The following is a 17,355-nucleotide window of genomic DNA, read 5'->3' as shown; positions in this document are numbered from 1 at the left end:
ACCATCTAGAGACTGCCATATCCGGGGATCCATCCCATAATCAGCCTCCAAACACTGACACCATTGCATACACTAGCAAGATTTTGCTGAAAGGACCCAGATATAGCTGTCTCTTGTGAGGCTCTGCCAGTGCCTGGCAAACACAGAAGTGGATGCTCACAGTCAGCTATTGGATGGAACACAGGGACCCCAAAGGAGGAGCTAGAGAAAGTAACCAAGGAGCTAAAGGGATCTGCAACCCTATAGGTAGAACAACAATATGAACTACCCAGTACCCCCCCCCCCCCCAGAGCTCATGTCTCTAGCTGCATATGTATCAGAAGATGGTCTAGTCAGCCATCAGTGGAAAGAGAGGCCCTTTGGTCCTGCAAACTTTATCTGCCTCAGTACAGGGGAACGCCAGAGCAAAGAAGTAGGAGTGGGTGGGTGGAGGAGCAGGTGGGTGACTTTTGGGATAGCATTGGAAATGTAAATGAAATAAATACCCAATTAAAAAATAAAAATAAAAAAGAAAGTTAAAAAACCCCAAACAAAACAAAAAACAAAATAAAACCAAAATATGCTATTATAATAAGCCCGGCAGTCCTACTCATCTTAAATGTTTAAGTGATCGTTTTCTTGATTTAATTCTGAGCAAATTTGTCATTAAATTATAAAATCATTACTGTAACCATTGTTATTGATTATGCCACTGATTTTGTATGCTACTATCTATCTTTATCAGAGGAAGAGATTTTCTGATGGAGGCATGAGAATTTTTCTACAAATTCAAAACATTATTTGGTTAAATATGTTGCCACTTCCAGCATAAACACAGTAAAGTGATCTCTCTGGGAATAAGCTAAATCTTATAAAATGAAATAAAATTACATGCCATTATTAATACTTTTATGTAAACCAATTTTGTAATATAAATAAATCTAAAGAAATGAATATGACACATGTATTCTTGAATTAAAGTGAATGTTTCTCCATATTATGGGACTTTATTGGACATGAGTATGCTTTATGGAATTATAACAAATGAAAGATAATTTCTTATATACATAGTGGAAGATATGTTTGAGAACTAATCAAGGACTTTGAGTGTTAAACTATTATTTCATTAAATCAGGCCAGCTGTAGTAATAAACAAATAGACACTTATAGAAGCCAATTTAAGATGATATGTTTAATCTATAATTTCATATGCATGGCTAAAATATGGAAATCTTCCTAATAATGTCACTAAATATTCTCTGCATCAGTTTTGGAGTTTCTATTCCATGTCTCTAATTTTATAGTTGAAAGGAAAGACTTTAATGGAAACAAGCCTATGATTAAAGTCAATAGTACCAAATAATGTATAAAGGGTTTGTAATATATATAAAATTATGATGTTTCAGCAAAATTTGAAGAATAACAGTAGGATCATATATACACCAATAATTAACTGACATATTTGATTTAAATAAAATGTATCTCTTTAAATCATATATTCATAATCCTACACACTTTATTCAAGATTAATTAATACTTTGGAAAATGTTAGATATATAAGGTGTATGAGATTCATATAAGATGTACATATAAGCTAACCTGAGTTTTAGATTTACTCTAATCAATTTTTAAAACGTGTTTCATTCATGAACCAATTTTCTCTTGAGTAACTTTCTCATTGCCTCTTTTACATCTTTGTTTCTCAAACTGTAGATGATGGGATTCAGCATGGGAATCACAATGGTATAAAATGTTGACACTACCATGTCTTGTTCAAGTGTGTAGTTGGAACTTGGTCTCACATACATGAAAAGGATTGTCCCATGAAAAATAGACACACCTGTTAGGTGAGCTCCACATGTAGAAAATATTTTTCTCCTTCCTTCAGCTGAATTAATCTTCAGAATGGCCAACAGGACAAATCCATAAGAGACCAGGACAATGAGGATGGTGATTAGTTCAATGGAGCCTGCACAGTAGAAGAGCAGAAGTTGATTTAAGTGGGTGTCAGAACAAGAAAGTGCAAGCAATGGAGGAATATCACAAAAGACATGTCTAATTTCATTGGATCCACAGAAAGAAAGGCTAAAAGTAGCCACTGTGTGTATCGTAGCATGTAAAATTCCACCAGTATAGGAAGCAATAATGAGTGGTACATAGACCCTTGGAGACATTCTTACTGCATACAGAAGTGGGCTGTAGATTGCCAAATAACGGTCATAAGCCATTGCTGCTAAAAGGAAGCATTCTGTGGTTCCAAATGTTACAAAGAGAAGCATCTGTGTTGCACATCCAGCAAATGAAATGGATTTGTTTTTTGAAAGGAAATTGACCAACATTTTGGGAGTTAGTACTGAAGAAAAGCAGGCATCCAAGGATGACAAAACAGTCAGAAAATAGTACATGGGGTTGTGGAGCCGTGAATCCTCGATGACCAATACAACCAAACCTAGATTTCCAATCAGAGTTACAACATATATTGCAAGAAACAAGATAAATAAAAATATGTTCATGTCAACATCATCTGTGAATCCCAGTAGTATAAAGACAGTGATTTCAGTCACATTGTTCACCTGTGTAGTTTTTGTATTCGTATATGACGGAGTCCTTGGCATTTCTTGTTTTACTTACAGATTCTATAAACGACGGCTTTGTAGACTTAAAATAAACTCATTCATATCTGCATCATATTTTGAAAGATCATTGTCATTGGTGAGAATGTTGGTAAAGTGAGTCTGAGTAGATGCATTACTCTGTTTAAATACAGTGAAGAAAGATTGATTGTCAGGTTAAAAATAGCCAATGCAGTTACGTTAACTCGAGTTTTCCCCACAATTCAAACATAACTGTTCACAATTAAAAAGAATTGAGATAGTGTGTGTTCATGTTTCCATAAGTAATTTATGCCATACTTTTGTCACAAAAGCATCTTCATACAGTTTTCAGACACTTTTTCCTTTCCACACTCATGGAAGTGTTAGACAGAGATATATTTCTGCAGAGTTTGAATATTCTTTAAAATCTTTAAAAGAAAAAGGGTTTCTTTGCTATGACCTATTTTTGTTCTTGTTGCTTATTACTTTTTAATTTTAAGTGCAACCATCATCAATTGTTAATTTGTAAACTCTTAATTTTCCACTTTATTTTTTTCTGGCTTTCAAGTTAATACTAGTGTGAGATTAATTGGATAATACACTAATTATTAATAAAAAGTCATTGAAAGAATTTGGGTGAAAATTATTCACAGACACATCACGAAAGTTATATGGCTCTAATGAAATATCTGAAAATACGGAGAAAAATTCATGACCCAATAAATACCAACAATTACTTCCACACAGTGATTTGTTCCTTAAGTAACAAAACCACAATACATAGCACAAACTTGTTACAACCAAAATGTTCACTAATCATTATGCTATGGAAGAGTACTTGCTTTGTTGAAATGAAAATAGTAAATGCCATGTTATTTCCAACAAGATTTCCAAATGAAGAATGATAAGACATGTCAGTATTGTGCTCAGTCTGTATTCAAGGGGCCCAGATGCAGTTCCTGATGCAACGACTGGCAAAGAGAAGATATTCCAACATGTGTGTGTTTCTCAATCTATTTTCAGTCTACTGAAAATATGGACCTCAGAGAAATGTGAATGTCTCATGAGATTGGTGCTGGGAGAGGGAAAATTTACCAACCAAAAGGAAGAGCTGTCACCATGAAATCAATTTCCCACAATTTCAACAATTTTTCAGTCCATTGTATAGGATAAACATAGAGCCCTGGTAATGATGGAACCACAACTTACAGGGACCACTTAGATGTGAATGATCCTCTGGTTCTCTGTTCAACTTATGTCAGAATTCTGAAGATGGACAGAAGTGTGTCGCAGAGGTTACAGGATCTCTTTGCCCTTTAACCCAATGTGATCTTATTCAAAGCACTTTTTTTTCTCTTTGCTATTAATTTGGCTATTTAGAATTGGTGGATGCACTTTACTTATTCAAATAGCAAATTTGGTAATACTAGTTTTCTAAAGGAAAAAACAATCAAGAATGAAAATGGAATGTTTTGTATTGAAAGCCTATTTTTTTTTTCAGAAAGACTTGTACCAAACTATATTTATCAGAGGGAAATATCTAGTGTGTCAATTAATTAATTTTCATTTGGTACTAAACACAGTGTATTTTGTCATATGGAAGCTTCAAATGGAGAAGAAGACAGTTAATAGAGCCATTGAGAATTCTTTTTTTTTCTAAAGAATGTTCTGTCTTTTAGTAGAAGATTTTTCTAATACACAGAAAGAATAGACTTGCAAGCGGTAGAATTATAAATGAACAAATAAAACATCATTTTTCCTAATGTTCCAGGTTTTTAACTTTAAAATGTAAGGTTATTGACACTGTCATGGTAAATTAACTTAACTTATGTGATAGACACAGACATATAGATATATTATATATAGCATATATAATATATATAATATATAAATTATGTTTTAATATATGTATAAAATTTTATTTATAAAGTATATATACATATATATGTATATAAATGTATATGTATATATAATTTTAATATATGTATCTCTGTGAGTATGTATCACATGTAGACAGATAATCAGAGTGTCAAAAAATTATAACTCTTGGAGCTGGAGTTATAGGAGGTTCTGAGATAACTGATGTTGGTGCTATAAATTGAATTTGAATCCTCTCAGTAAGCAATCTTAAAGATGTGATCATCTCTCTAGTCCCTGAATTACTGTAAAAGTATTTATATGATTACAAACAAATAAGCATGCATATTAAAGGAACATGATAAAAATTGTACTTGTTACTAAAAAATCATACTTGTTCAAACTACAGTTTTAAAACATCATGAAATATATAATTTTGGGGGTAAAACCTAGAACACAATATGAATTGGGTGAATAAAACCATGAGCAAGTAGAAATTATGCATGCAATTTTTAAGTGTCCTTCATCTGATCAGTGTCGAAATGGGTGGGAATCTTTATAAAATATCTTGGACATGTTGATTGATACTCAGAGCAACATTTTCTAATATAGTAACAGTCTTTAATTTCTTTACCTGATACAGAACTAATTATTTTGGAAAGTGCCTCACTATAGCAACTGTGTCATTCACTGTGAGACACAGGAGGAGGTGTGGCTGATATTAATTGGGAAATTCAGACACTTTCTCTAAGGATCTTCAAACACAAACACAAAAGTTTCCACTAAATATTTTAGGAAGCTAGAGCAAATTGTGTGTGTGCACTTGCTTGCACATGTGTGTGTGTGCATGAGCAGGTGTTTGACATATTTGACCTGTAGTAGGATGATGAAGAATTTAGAGATTTTTATTTATTTATTTTTACAAAATATAATAAATTACGAAACAGAAACCCTGGACATAAGCAAGAACTGTATTCCTAAGACAGAGAGCATGAGGAGAAAAGCCACGGTGATGACTTTTATATAATTAGCTATTGCTAGGGAAACGGCATGTAAAGTTTGTTGTCTTTTGTATACTTAAAATTTATATTAAAACGTGCTAAAGAAATGATTCAATACTGTTTAATTGATGAGAAAAGTTTCAGTGGTCTAGTTTAAGAACCTGGTGTGCTCATATAGTTCACAACAAAGTTAGGATTCATGTCCTTTTTTTTTTTTTTTTCTTTTTTTTGGTAAAAACTCTTGACATATCATAACATGGAAATATTATTTCTCTAGAAACAACATAAAATAATTCTTCCACTTTTTCAAATTATTTCACAAATCAGTCTTTGATTTGACTAATTTTCATGTAGAACAATAAATCCATAATATTTAAAACCTTAATAAGGAAAATTATAGTAAATATTTAAATGGTAAGTAACCAAAGGCTGGTTTGTGGTTTTTCTAAATTATGCATATGTTCTTGAATAGTTTCCTTTTCTTGTACTATGCTTTATCAAGTGTGTTAAAGAAAATCCTTAACAGGTATGTATGAGCAACATGTGTGGAACATTCTACCCCTTTGTATGGCCAATGCAGCCATACAAAGGATACAATGTATCCTCAATGCAGCCTTCTATCAATATTTTAATAATAGTACACAGACATTTCAATTTTAAAAGAAAGGTTATATCTTTGAACTATTTCATATGCAATAGGAAATATTTCTTCTTACCTTTAGAAAATATGTTTCAGTCAAGGGAGGCAAAGTCTAAACATTACATATCCCCTCCTTCCTTATATCCTTATTCCCTTGAGCACCCTAGAAGTCCTCAGGGACATCCCAAGGAAGAACACACTGAAACTCATTAGGGAAAGAACAGTACCCATGTGCCTTTGTTTCCCCACAGTAAGCAAGTGAATAACTTTCAAAAATGCAATTTCTTTATAAAACAATACAAATGGTTGGAAGAAAAGTTAGATATTGCAACCAATTAACACTCAATAGAAAAAGCATATGCTTGTGCCTGAAAAACAAATTTAATGGTTAAAAACACAATTCTAGCTCTAATTCTGTGTCACAGACCTAATAAATCCAAAAAATCCAGCTTCCTCTCTTGAAATATAATACTTACTACTAAAACATACACAAATAAAGCTATTATATAAACACAGTTTATTAGAATATATGTAATCTTTCAATAAAGATTACTAACTAATATATAAATTTAAAACATTATACTTTCAGTTCATATGAGAGATAGATTTAAAGTATAAAAATGTATTGGATTAGATAATATACAAGTGTACATAATTAAGCTGTATTCTTCTGAGAAAGAAACATTATGATAATTATGGAAACATATAAATAACTAAAATTATTTGAATAGAACATTGTTTTATTATCTTAGAGTATTGGCAGTTAAGGGTATGTTTTATGGCTTAGGAGGCTAATTTGTTTTGGGTGTTCCAAATGCTAATTTCTCCATGTATGCATCTTAACATACAACAGCTATTTTTAAAAATATTATTAGGAAATTCTGGCTACCTCTTTCTTGATTATTCCTGGGAATAAAGAACAGAGGAAGCTCAAAGGCATTATTGTTAAAGCTTCAGAGAGAGAGATTCTATATTAAACTTAACTAGCAAGTTATCAACTCTGGGAGCTATCTGGAGAAAGGTGAGAATGAAGGGAGAACAAATGGCACATCATTTGTAAGCAATGAATGGTGGTTACTAAAGGACAGAATCAGAGAAAGGATGAAAAGCCAGAAAAGGGATATCAAGCTTTAAAACAAACAAGAGATAAAACAAAAACAAAAACAAAAACAAAAACAAAACAAAAAAAAAAGTGTGGTGTGTTTAGGCTTTTCTTAACTTGGAAAGTAGCTAGCCAGATTTATCAGTTACATAATAGTGGCTCCACAAACAACTATCCTGATGGAAATGTTTCTAGAAGAACAAACACAGGATTAATATATGAGACTATTTGTTTTTCCCACCCCCTTAACACAGTGCTATGTAAATCAGACATCCATATCTCTTGACAAGATGATTGGTAGGCTAAGTTGGATTAAGTTTTAGAGGGAAAAATAATAGACACTATTCTAATCTTTGAACTAGTCCAAAATGTGATGTCTTCACCTAGAGCAAAAAATTGTTTCTATTCTCTGACCCAGAGGAAATAGTATTTCCTTAGTGTATCTCATAACCACTCTGAATGACATCCAAAACTAATGAAACAAAATAAATTTTTACGAATTTATACAAATTGACTACAAACAACACATAGACAAGAAAAGTACTATTAGGAAAAGACATATTAATTAAAGACTGATTCCCCAAAATATAGGATTAACATTTGAAATTCACCAGTAGCAAAACAAACCATTAATAAAATATGAATAGAGCCATCTAATGTGGAGGGAGCATCTTAAGAGAGAAGATGTACAGAAGACGAAAAGTCACATGAAGCTAGACATGAGAACCCATCTTTACAGCATTTAAAATAAAAACATGAGAACACAGAGATCAGGGCCATAATGGTCCCATAGAGGAATCCTGTCACAAACAAGCAAAGTAACACATACAAATTGAGAAATGTTTGAAAATATTCTTCAGACCTCATTGGTCAGTAAATGCAAATTAAAATAACAGAAACACCCAAGCAAAATTGAATGAACCTGCCAAGCTACCTGCAGCGTGCTGATGTTGCTGTTGTAAAACAGTAGGACTTTCATGTGTAGTTTATGAAAATTCAAAGTTATGTAAAGATTGGAAAAGAAGAAGCTGGGTGTGGTGGTGCAAGACTTTTATCCCAGCATTTAGGAAGCAGAGGCAGGCAGATTTCTGAGTTCAAGGCCAGCTTGGTCTACAAAGTGAGTTCCAGGACAGCCAGGGCTATACAGAGAAAGCCTGTCTCAAAAAAAAAAAAAAAAAAAAAAAAAAAAAAAAAAAAAAAAAAAACCCAAACAAAAAACAAACAAACAAACAAAAACAAAAAACAAAAAAACTGAAACAAAACAAAAACAAATAAAAAAACAAAATTAAAAAAAAGATTGGAAAAGATAAAACTTTCAGCACAGTTTTCCTTGTGGTTCCATAATAACACTGCTTACCATTTATGGAAATGACTAATACGTTTATGCACTAGTTGTTTCTACTGTGATAAAAAACCATGACAAAAGGCAACTTGAGGAGGAATTAGGCTGGAACCTGGTTGGAGGAGCAGATGCAGGGGCCAAGGAGCAGTGCTGCTTACTTGCTTGCTCCTCATGGCTTGCTTAGCCTGCTTTGTTATAGAACCCAGGATCATGACCCCAGGTGGTGGCACCAACCACAGTGGACGTGGCCCTCCTCTCAGATCAATGCCAAAAAAAAAAAAAAAAAAAAAAAGAGCCTTACATTTCTTTTGGACAGAAACTATTCTGATTTGATCTTTGACAAGGGAGCTAAAACCATCCAGTGGAAAAAAGACAGCATTTTCAACAAATGGTGCTGGCACAACTGGCGGTTATCATATAGAAGAATGTGAATTGATCCATTCCTATCTCCTTGTACTAAGGTCAAATCTAAGTAGATTAAGGAACTCCACATAAAACCAAGACACTAAAACTTATAAAGGAGAAAGTGGGGGAAAGCCTAGAAGATATGGGCACAGGGGAAAAATTCCTGAATAGAACAGCAATGGGTTGTGTTGTAAGATCGAGAATCGACAAATGGGACCTCATAAAATTCCAAAGATTCTGTAAGGCAAAGATGCTGTCAATAAGACAAAAAGGCCACCAACAGATTGGGAAAGGATCTTTACCTATCCTAAATCAGATAGGGGACTAATATCCAATATATATAAAGAACTCAAGAAGGTGGACTCCAGAAAAACAAATAACCCTATTAAAAAATGGGGCTCAGAGCTAAACAAAGAAAATGTGGTACATCTACACAATGGAGTACTACTCAGCTATTTAAAAGAATGAATTTATGAAATTCCTAGCCAAATGGATGGACCTGGAGGGCATCATCCTGAGTGAGGTAACACATTCACAAAGGAACTCACACAATATGTACTCACTGATAAGTGGATATTAGCCCAAAACCTAGGATACCCAAGATATAAGATACAATTTCCTAAACACATGAAACTCAAGAAAAATGAAGACTGAAGTGTGGATACTATGCCCCTCCTTAGAAGTGGGAACAAAACACCCTTGGAAGGAGTTACAGAGACAAAGTTTGGAGCTGAGATGAAAGGATGGACCATGTAGAGACTGCCATATCCAGGGATCCACCCCATAATCAGCATCCAAACGCTGACACCATTGCATACACTAGCAAGATTTTATCGAAAGGACCCAGATGTAGCTGTCTCTTGTGAGAATATGCCGGGGCCTAGCAAACACAGAAGTGGATGCTCACAGTCAGCTAATGGGTGGATCACAGGGCTCCCAATGGAGGAGCTAGAGAAAGAACCCAAGGAGCTAAAGGGATCTGCAACCCTATAGGTGGAACAACATTATGAACTAACCAGTACCCCGGAGCTCTTGACTCTAGCTGCATATGTATCAAAAGATGGCCTAGTCGGCCAACACTGGAAAGAGAGGCCCATTGGACATGCAAACTTTATATGCCCCAGTACAGGGAAATGCCAGGGCCAAAAAGGGGGAGTGGGTGGGTAGGGGAGTGGGGGTGGGTGGGTATGGGGGACTTTTGGTATAGCATTGGAAATGTAAATGGGCTAAATACATAATAAAAAATGAAAAAAAAAAGAATTCTCACCTGAGGAATACCGAATGGCTGAGAAGCACCTGAAAAATGTTCAGCATCCTTAATCGTCAGGAAAATGCAAAGTAAAACAACACTGTGAGTCCACCTCATACCAGTCAGAATGGCTAAGATAAAAAATTCAGGTGACAGCAGATGCTGGCGAGGATGTGGAGAAAGAGGAACACTCCTCCATTGTTGGTGGGATTGCAAGCATGTATAACCACTCTGGAAGTCAGTCTGGTGGTTCCTCAGAAAATTGGACATAGTACTACCGGAGGATCCCACAATACCTCTCCTGGGCATATATCCAGAAGATGTTCCAACTGGTACGAAGAACACATGCTCCACTATGTTCATAGCAGCCTTATTTATAATAGCCAGAAGCTGGAAAGAACCCAGATGCCCCTCAACAGAGGAATGGATACACAAAATGTGGTACATTTACACAATGGAGTCCTACTCAGCTATTAAAAAGAATAGCAAGTGTTTGTTGCAAGGACCGTGATATAGTCGTCTCTTGTGAGACTAGGCCGGGGCCTAGCAAACACAGAAGTGGATGCTCACAGTCAGCTATTGGATGGATCACAGAGCCCCCAATGGAGGAGCTAGAGAAAGTATCCAAGGAGCTAAAGAGTTCTGTAACCCTGTAGATGGAACAACATTATGAACTAACCAGTACCCCAGAGCTCTTGACTCTAGCTGCATATGTATCAAAATATGGCCTAGTCGGCCATCACTGGAAAGAGAGGCCCATTGGACAGGCAAACTTTATATGCCCCAGTACAGGGGAATGCCAGTGCCAAAAAATGGGAATGGGTGGGTAGGGGAGTGGGAAGGGAGGGTGTGGGGGGACTTTTGGGATAGCATTGGAAATGTAATTGAGGAAAATACGTAATAAAAAAAAAGAATGAATTTATGAAATTCCTAGGCAAATGGATGGACCTAGAGGGCATCATCCTGAGTGAGGTTACCCAATCACAAAAGAACTCACATGATATATCCTCACTGATAAGTGGATATTAGCACAGAAACGTAGAATACCCACGATATAAGATACAATTTGTGAAACACATGAAACTCAAGAAGAACAAAGACCAAAGTGTGGATACTTTTCCCCTTCTTAGAATTGGGAAAAAATTGAATATATGAGGGTGGTCCCATTCTTCCACTGGTGGCCCTATATACTGGAAGTGGTCTCTTCAGGTTCCATCTCCCCACAGTTGGGCATTTCTACTAAGGTCATCCCCACTGAGTCCTGGAAGCCTCTCATTTTCCACATCTCAGGGACTTTCTAGAGGTTCATCCCATCCCTACCCTCTGGGGCTGCATGTAAAATGAAGCAGAGAAGGAAAACTCATCCAGTAACTGTCCCAACTTGGGATCCATTACATTGGCAGGCACCAAACACTGACACTATTACTGACCCTTGTGCTTGCAGACAAGAGCCTAGCATGGTTGTCCGCTGAGGGGCTTTACAGCAGCTAACTGACACAGATGCAGATATTTCCAGCCAACCATTAGACTGAGGTTGCAGACTCCTATGGAAGTGTTAGGGGAAGGATTGAAGAAGCTGAAGGGGATTGCAACCCCAAAGGAATAACAACAATATAAACTAAGCCAGACTCCTCAAACTCCCAGAGATTAAGCCACCAACCAAAGAGAATTAATGGGCTGGCCCATGGTCCCTGAAACATTTGTAGCAGAGAACTGCCTTGTCTGGCTTCAGTGATGGACGATGCTTCTAATTCTGTAGAAACTTGATGCCCCAGGGAAGAGGAGTGCTGGGTGGGGGTGAAGTGGGAATGGTCAGATGAGAGGGTGAAGGATCTTTTCAGAGTCAATGGGGGGTTTGTGTGAAGACCAGAATTCTGGGAGGGAGGACCAGGGGGGGGCAACATTTGGAATGAAGAAAATAAAATAGTTTAATAAAAATAAAGATCAGGGGGAAAAATGTTGACCTTAGGGGGGAAAAAACAACCAAAAAATATAAATAAACCTTCATCATATCTTAAAAAGAAAATGTGTTACATGATAGTCTTCTTACAGCCTGATCTTATGAAGGCATCTTTTCAGTTGAGGCTTTTCTCCTCTCAGATGATTATAGAGTGTCAAGTTAACATTAAAAAAATAATAAAAAAGATAAAAAACAAAAAGCAAAACTAGTCAGTACAGTTTATATTCCACATAAACCATGGTCACAGTTACTACAGTATCTTTATTTACATTTACTAACAGCTGTGATGGGACCTGGCTTAGTGGCTAAACACTTGCTGAGTACATATGGTTCACTTTCATGGGAGCACATACATATATGTGTATGAGGAACAATATAGGTATGTTTGCAACTATGCATAATACTTCAAGTGATTAGATTAAACTTTAGAATCCTAATCTTTGACATATCAAGCTTTACAACATCTTAAGAAGTATTCGATTGCTTTTTTTCTACTCATATTTCTAGCATTATAATTTTTTTGTCTTTGTTTTATGAGACAGGATTTGTTTGTGTAGTCTTGGCTGTCATAGAAGTTTCTCTAAAAGCTAAATTGGACTTGAAGTAAACAGAGATCTGCCTGCCTCTGTCTCTTAAGTACTGTGATTAAAATATTGTGCCATACAATATGGGAAGTAGCATTTATATTTGTCTTTCACTGGGGAGGAATAATACTCTAATATTCTCAAACTTTAATTTTTAATAGGAATTTTAATTGGGTAGACTACAAAGGCTCTGAATAATAGAAAATAACTCCAATTATCTGTGCTGTACCTTGCAAGGAATGTTATGATTGCATGTTAAAACTCATCATAATCGCTAACCTATTGCTGTATAAACAGCCTAGACCATGCACATGCACCATGAAACAAATTATGACTCACTATTAAAGCTATGTGGTAAAATTTTCGGCTTGTATTTTAAGATTTCCTATTAAATACTAAAAATACTTATTTTCCTAATTCATAATTTTGACAATTGTTTTCTTTTTATGATCTATAACTGTCTGCATGTGCTATACTATTTTCTAACCACTTATCTTTTTCTATCGCTAAATTACCACATTGCATACTGAAATGGAATATAATTAGAATTATTCGTTCCCAGGAGAATTTCCTTTGGGTTTCATACAAAGTCAGCAAATATAAACAATCTCAGAGAACCATATTTGCCCTGTAATTAAATCTGTATTTGATCTTCCACAGGTAGGATACATTTTTAAGCCTACACTTAGAACATTTTAGGAAATCTACAATTCAATATAAAACATGGTATTGTGTACTGAACTGTTTTATTATTAAATATCAAGAATAAATGTAAATTAACACCTATTAAAATGGTGACTATGACATATTTACTGAAATCATGTTTATGCAGAACTCTGCCTAAGTCAATGTGAGCACATGTGGAAAACCAACAAGGAATATTTTTAAATGTGTAATTTATGCTTAGAGTGGTAAATAGGATATGTTCTTTATTTTTCTGATGAAGCAGAATGCCATGTTGAAGCATAGTCAGTGAGGAACTTGCACAAGAAGAGAAAACAGATTCACCTGAAGATATTTTTGGAAACAGCATTTGATATAATGTAAAAACCAATTTTTTTTGGTTTCTTTTATTTTGTTTTCACAAAGAATAATACATAAAAGTATAACGGATTTTCCCTGCTTGCATTATTTCATACTTAATTTTTATTTGCCACAGAAATTCACAATTTATGTAACTGAAACTTATTTGACCCTTGTTCTTCTTATCAATTCTGTTTTTTAACGTTAGGTATCCTTGTCTCCAAGTCACTACTGACATGGGATTTGTCATTTAATTACATACATATGTATCCATTTAAAATCTTCTACTGTAGTTGTTCCAATATTTTAAATGAAAAGAATGAGTAATGGAAGAAAAATTGGGATGTAAAGGAAAGAAAAAAAAAAAACAAGATTAGAAAGAGAGTAGAGGAGAATAAAAGAGAAGGAGGGAGGAAGATGGGGAAGAAGGGAGGAACAGAGAGAATGGAGATAAGTACTTCATTTTACAACAATTTCTTTGACATTTTAAAAAATACTACCACGATATTTTTCAGTATATTGACAGTTCTTTAAGGCAACCTGGAATTCTGCCCCAGAGCTTGTTAATATGTGACTTCATTCTTTTTTTACTAATTAAAATCAAAAGCCTCTTCTAACATAGATGACACCAATAGCTTGAGGCAGGCCTTGGGTAAGTCTAACTAATTTATTGATTATGGCTGGTAACAGATAGTGTGAAAAGAATTTAAGAGGTTTGATATATTGTCATGTAATGGTCGTGTCCCATTTTCTTCTTCAATTATTTATCAGTTTTGTTAATCTAGTCATTTATGTAAAATGCATATATTTTGTTACATTTTTAGGGGAATGTGTTATGAATGTCGCAAGGCATGTATGTGGACATCAGAGGAAACCTTGGAGTCTTTGGTTCCTTGCAGCATGTGAATTTTCAGGAATTTTATTTAGATTTCCAGTTTGGCATTTAGGACTTTATTCTGTGAGCCATCTCACCAGCTACCAATTTTATTAACATATTAAATAATATCTAAAAGAGATTTTAAAATACTGTGTACAATATGATGTATGATTCTTTTTCTATATCATCTTAATCCATCATGTTGTACAACTAAAATAGCTTTCTACAACAATGCTCTTAACATGTTTTTTTTCTTCAATGTTTATACATATGTTGTGAAATCCACTTCACATTCTATAGGAGAGAAGATTATAGCAAATAATTTTACAAAATAGCTGAAAGACCTAGATATCTACACTTGATTCCTGTGCACTGTTACTAACAGAATGTTTTATTATCTTGAATGTAAGAGAAAATTTTACCTTCTCAATTTGTTTCCTTTTTTTGTTTTAACAGTCTCGTGTGCTTCAAACTATTCTCATAATTGTGAGGATGACTTTCAGGTTCCGACAGTCTACCAAGTTTCCAGCTTATACTACTACTCTTGATCCTCAACTTTGATTTTCATTGAATTTAAAATGAAAATAAGTAATTGAATGCAGGGATAAAATGACTGTTAGAACTGATGGCTTTAAGCACAACAAGAGTTCACCAGAGCATGAACACATACCTTCCAGTACATTCAGTATTTGCACCTGGGCATTTATACCATCAGTTGATAACTGAAAGGGGGAAGGTACTCTGAATGATTTTAAAATAGCTGTCTGAGACTTCAGCATGGAGAATGTCACTGTGTCTCTTTTCATCCTGAGGGGCCTCACAGACAATGCTGAACTTCAGATCAGTCTTTTTTTCTTATTTCTAATGATTTATCTTTTCACACTCATGGGAAACATAGGACTGATCTCAGTAGTCATTGGGGATTCTCAGCTCCACAACCCAATGTACTATTTTCTAGGTGTTTTATCATTCATAGATACTTGTTTTTCTACCATTATCACCCCCAAAATGCTAATAGATTTTATGTCAAAGAGAAAAGTCATTTCATTCCTTGGATGTGTAGCACAGATGTTTCTTGCTGTTAGCTGTGGAACCACAGAGTGTTTTCTCTTGGCTGCAATGGCTTATGACCGCTATGTAGCTATTTACAACCCACTTCTGTATGCAGTGAACATGTCACCCAGAGTCTACATGTCACTCATCATTGCCTCCAATGTTGGTGGTATTTTGCATGCATCTATCCATACAGCAGCCACTGCTAGCTTGTCGTTTTGTGACTCTAATGAAATTAAGCATTTTTTCTGTGATATTCCCCCTTTACTGGCTATTTCTTGCTCTGATACTAAAATGAATGAGCTTCTACTCTTCATCTTTGTGAGCTCCATTGAGGTAGTCACTATCTTAATCATCATCGTCTCTTATAGTTTTATCCTGTTTGCTATCTTGAAGATGCATTCTGCTGAGGGGAGGCAAAAAGTGTTCTCTACATGTGGCTCTCACCTCACTGGCGTGTCCATATATTATGGAACAATCTTTTTCATGTATATGAGACCAAGTTCCAGCTACACATTAGAGCATGACATGATAGTATCTACATTTTATGCCGTTGTCATCCCCATGCTGAATCCCATCATCTACAGTCTCAGGAACAAAGACGTAAAAAAGGCAATGAAAAGACTTTTAGCAAAAGTGTTTATGTCCATACGATAAAACTTTAATCCCTCAATAAAACAAAGATTTTAGTGTCTTTTTATCACCAATTATGATTAAAATTTCTTATTGAAGTTCAATTGAATTTTTTTCTGTTAAGATTTTAAAGATCAAAATCAAGTCTAAATGGATCAAACACCTCAAAATAAAACCACACACATTGAACTGGATATAAGAGAAAGGGGGAACAGTTATATGCCCATTGGCATAGGAGACAACATTGTGGATACACAAATATCAGAAGAGCAGGTACTAATGTCAACAAATAATACATGTGACCTCATGAAACTGAAAAGATTCTGTAAGACAAAGGGCACCATGAAATGTAAGAAGCAGTGTCTTTACTTTCTAGTCTCTTTGGTACTTTGAATGCTATGGAATAAGAAACCTAGACACAATCCCAGTAATATAACTTTCAACCTATAATCTCTCCTAGCTAGAAGGTGTGGTGGGGCAATTTTGGCACAGAATTGTGGGTTTGGCTAACCAATGTCTGATTTAACTTGAGGCCCACCAAAAGAGAAAGTGCATGCCTGGATGGCAAGCAACAGGAGACAAGATACCTCAGACACCTAGACTAGAACCAAACATGACTAGGAAAAAAAAGTGAATGATCCCTGCTAATATTCTGGTATACTCAGAGATTGATTTCTTGTCAGTCACTACTAGAGTGGCTCCTCTGCATCATGTGGAGAGACAGTCAAAATTTGAGGTCTCTACTGGTTCACCCCCCCCCCCAACAGAGACTGGGGAACCCCAGGGAGGAGGAACAGGAAAGAATGTAGGAGTCAGAAGAGATAAAGGACTCTAGCAGAACACGGCCCACTGATTCTACTAAGCAAGGCTCAACATGGGCTTGCCCACAGAGGGTAAAGCAGAAAGTATCCTGTCTGCAGGGGTCTGCACCATATATCTTATTGTTGTTAGCTTGGTGTTTCTTTGAGACTCTTAACAACAGAAGGAGGAGTGTCTTTGCCTTTTTAGCCTGATCTTAGGACACTTTCCCTCCTGTTGGCTTGCCTTGTACAGCCT

The 17,355-nt window shown here is 35.4% G+C and overlaps 2 protein-coding genes across 2 annotated transcripts; one reads left to right on the top strand and one right to left on the bottom strand.

The window, feature by feature from the left end:
* Window positions 1-1,570: 1,570 nt before the first annotated feature.
* Window positions 1,571-2,633, bottom strand: Olfr1102 (olfactory receptor 1102). The gene has a single exon (NM_207154.2). It carries the CDS (start codon window positions 2,592-2,594, stop codon window positions 1,620-1,622), a length of 975 nt encoding a protein of 324 aa, NP_997037.2. The 5' UTR covers window positions 2,595-2,633; the 3' UTR covers window positions 1,571-1,619.
* A 12,757-nt stretch (window positions 2,634-15,390) lies between these two features.
* Olfr1101 (olfactory receptor 1101) lies at window positions 15,391-16,323 on the top strand. The gene has a single exon (NM_146591.2). It carries the CDS (start codon window positions 15,391-15,393, stop codon window positions 16,321-16,323), a length of 933 nt encoding a protein of 310 aa, NP_666802.2.
* Window positions 16,324-17,355: the final 1,032 nt, after the last annotated feature.

Source organism: Mus musculus, chromosome 2 (genome assembly GCF_000001635.26).
Source record: "Mus musculus strain C57BL/6J chromosome 2, GRCm38.p6 C57BL/6J".
Classification (NCBI taxonomy): Eukaryota; Metazoa; Chordata; class Mammalia; order Rodentia; family Muridae; genus Mus; species Mus musculus.
Note: the sequence above shows the minus strand (reverse complement) of the source record. Positions and strands in the feature narration are given on the sequence as shown.

Coding starts and splice junctions, on each gene's coding strand:
- Olfr1102 (NM_207154.2), bottom strand. CDS start 2,594: ATGCCAAGGACTCCGTCATATACGAATACAAAAACTACACAGGTGAAC.
- Olfr1101 (NM_146591.2), top strand. CDS start 15,391: ATGGAGAATGTCACTGTGTCTCTTTTCATCCTGAGGGGCCTCACAGAC.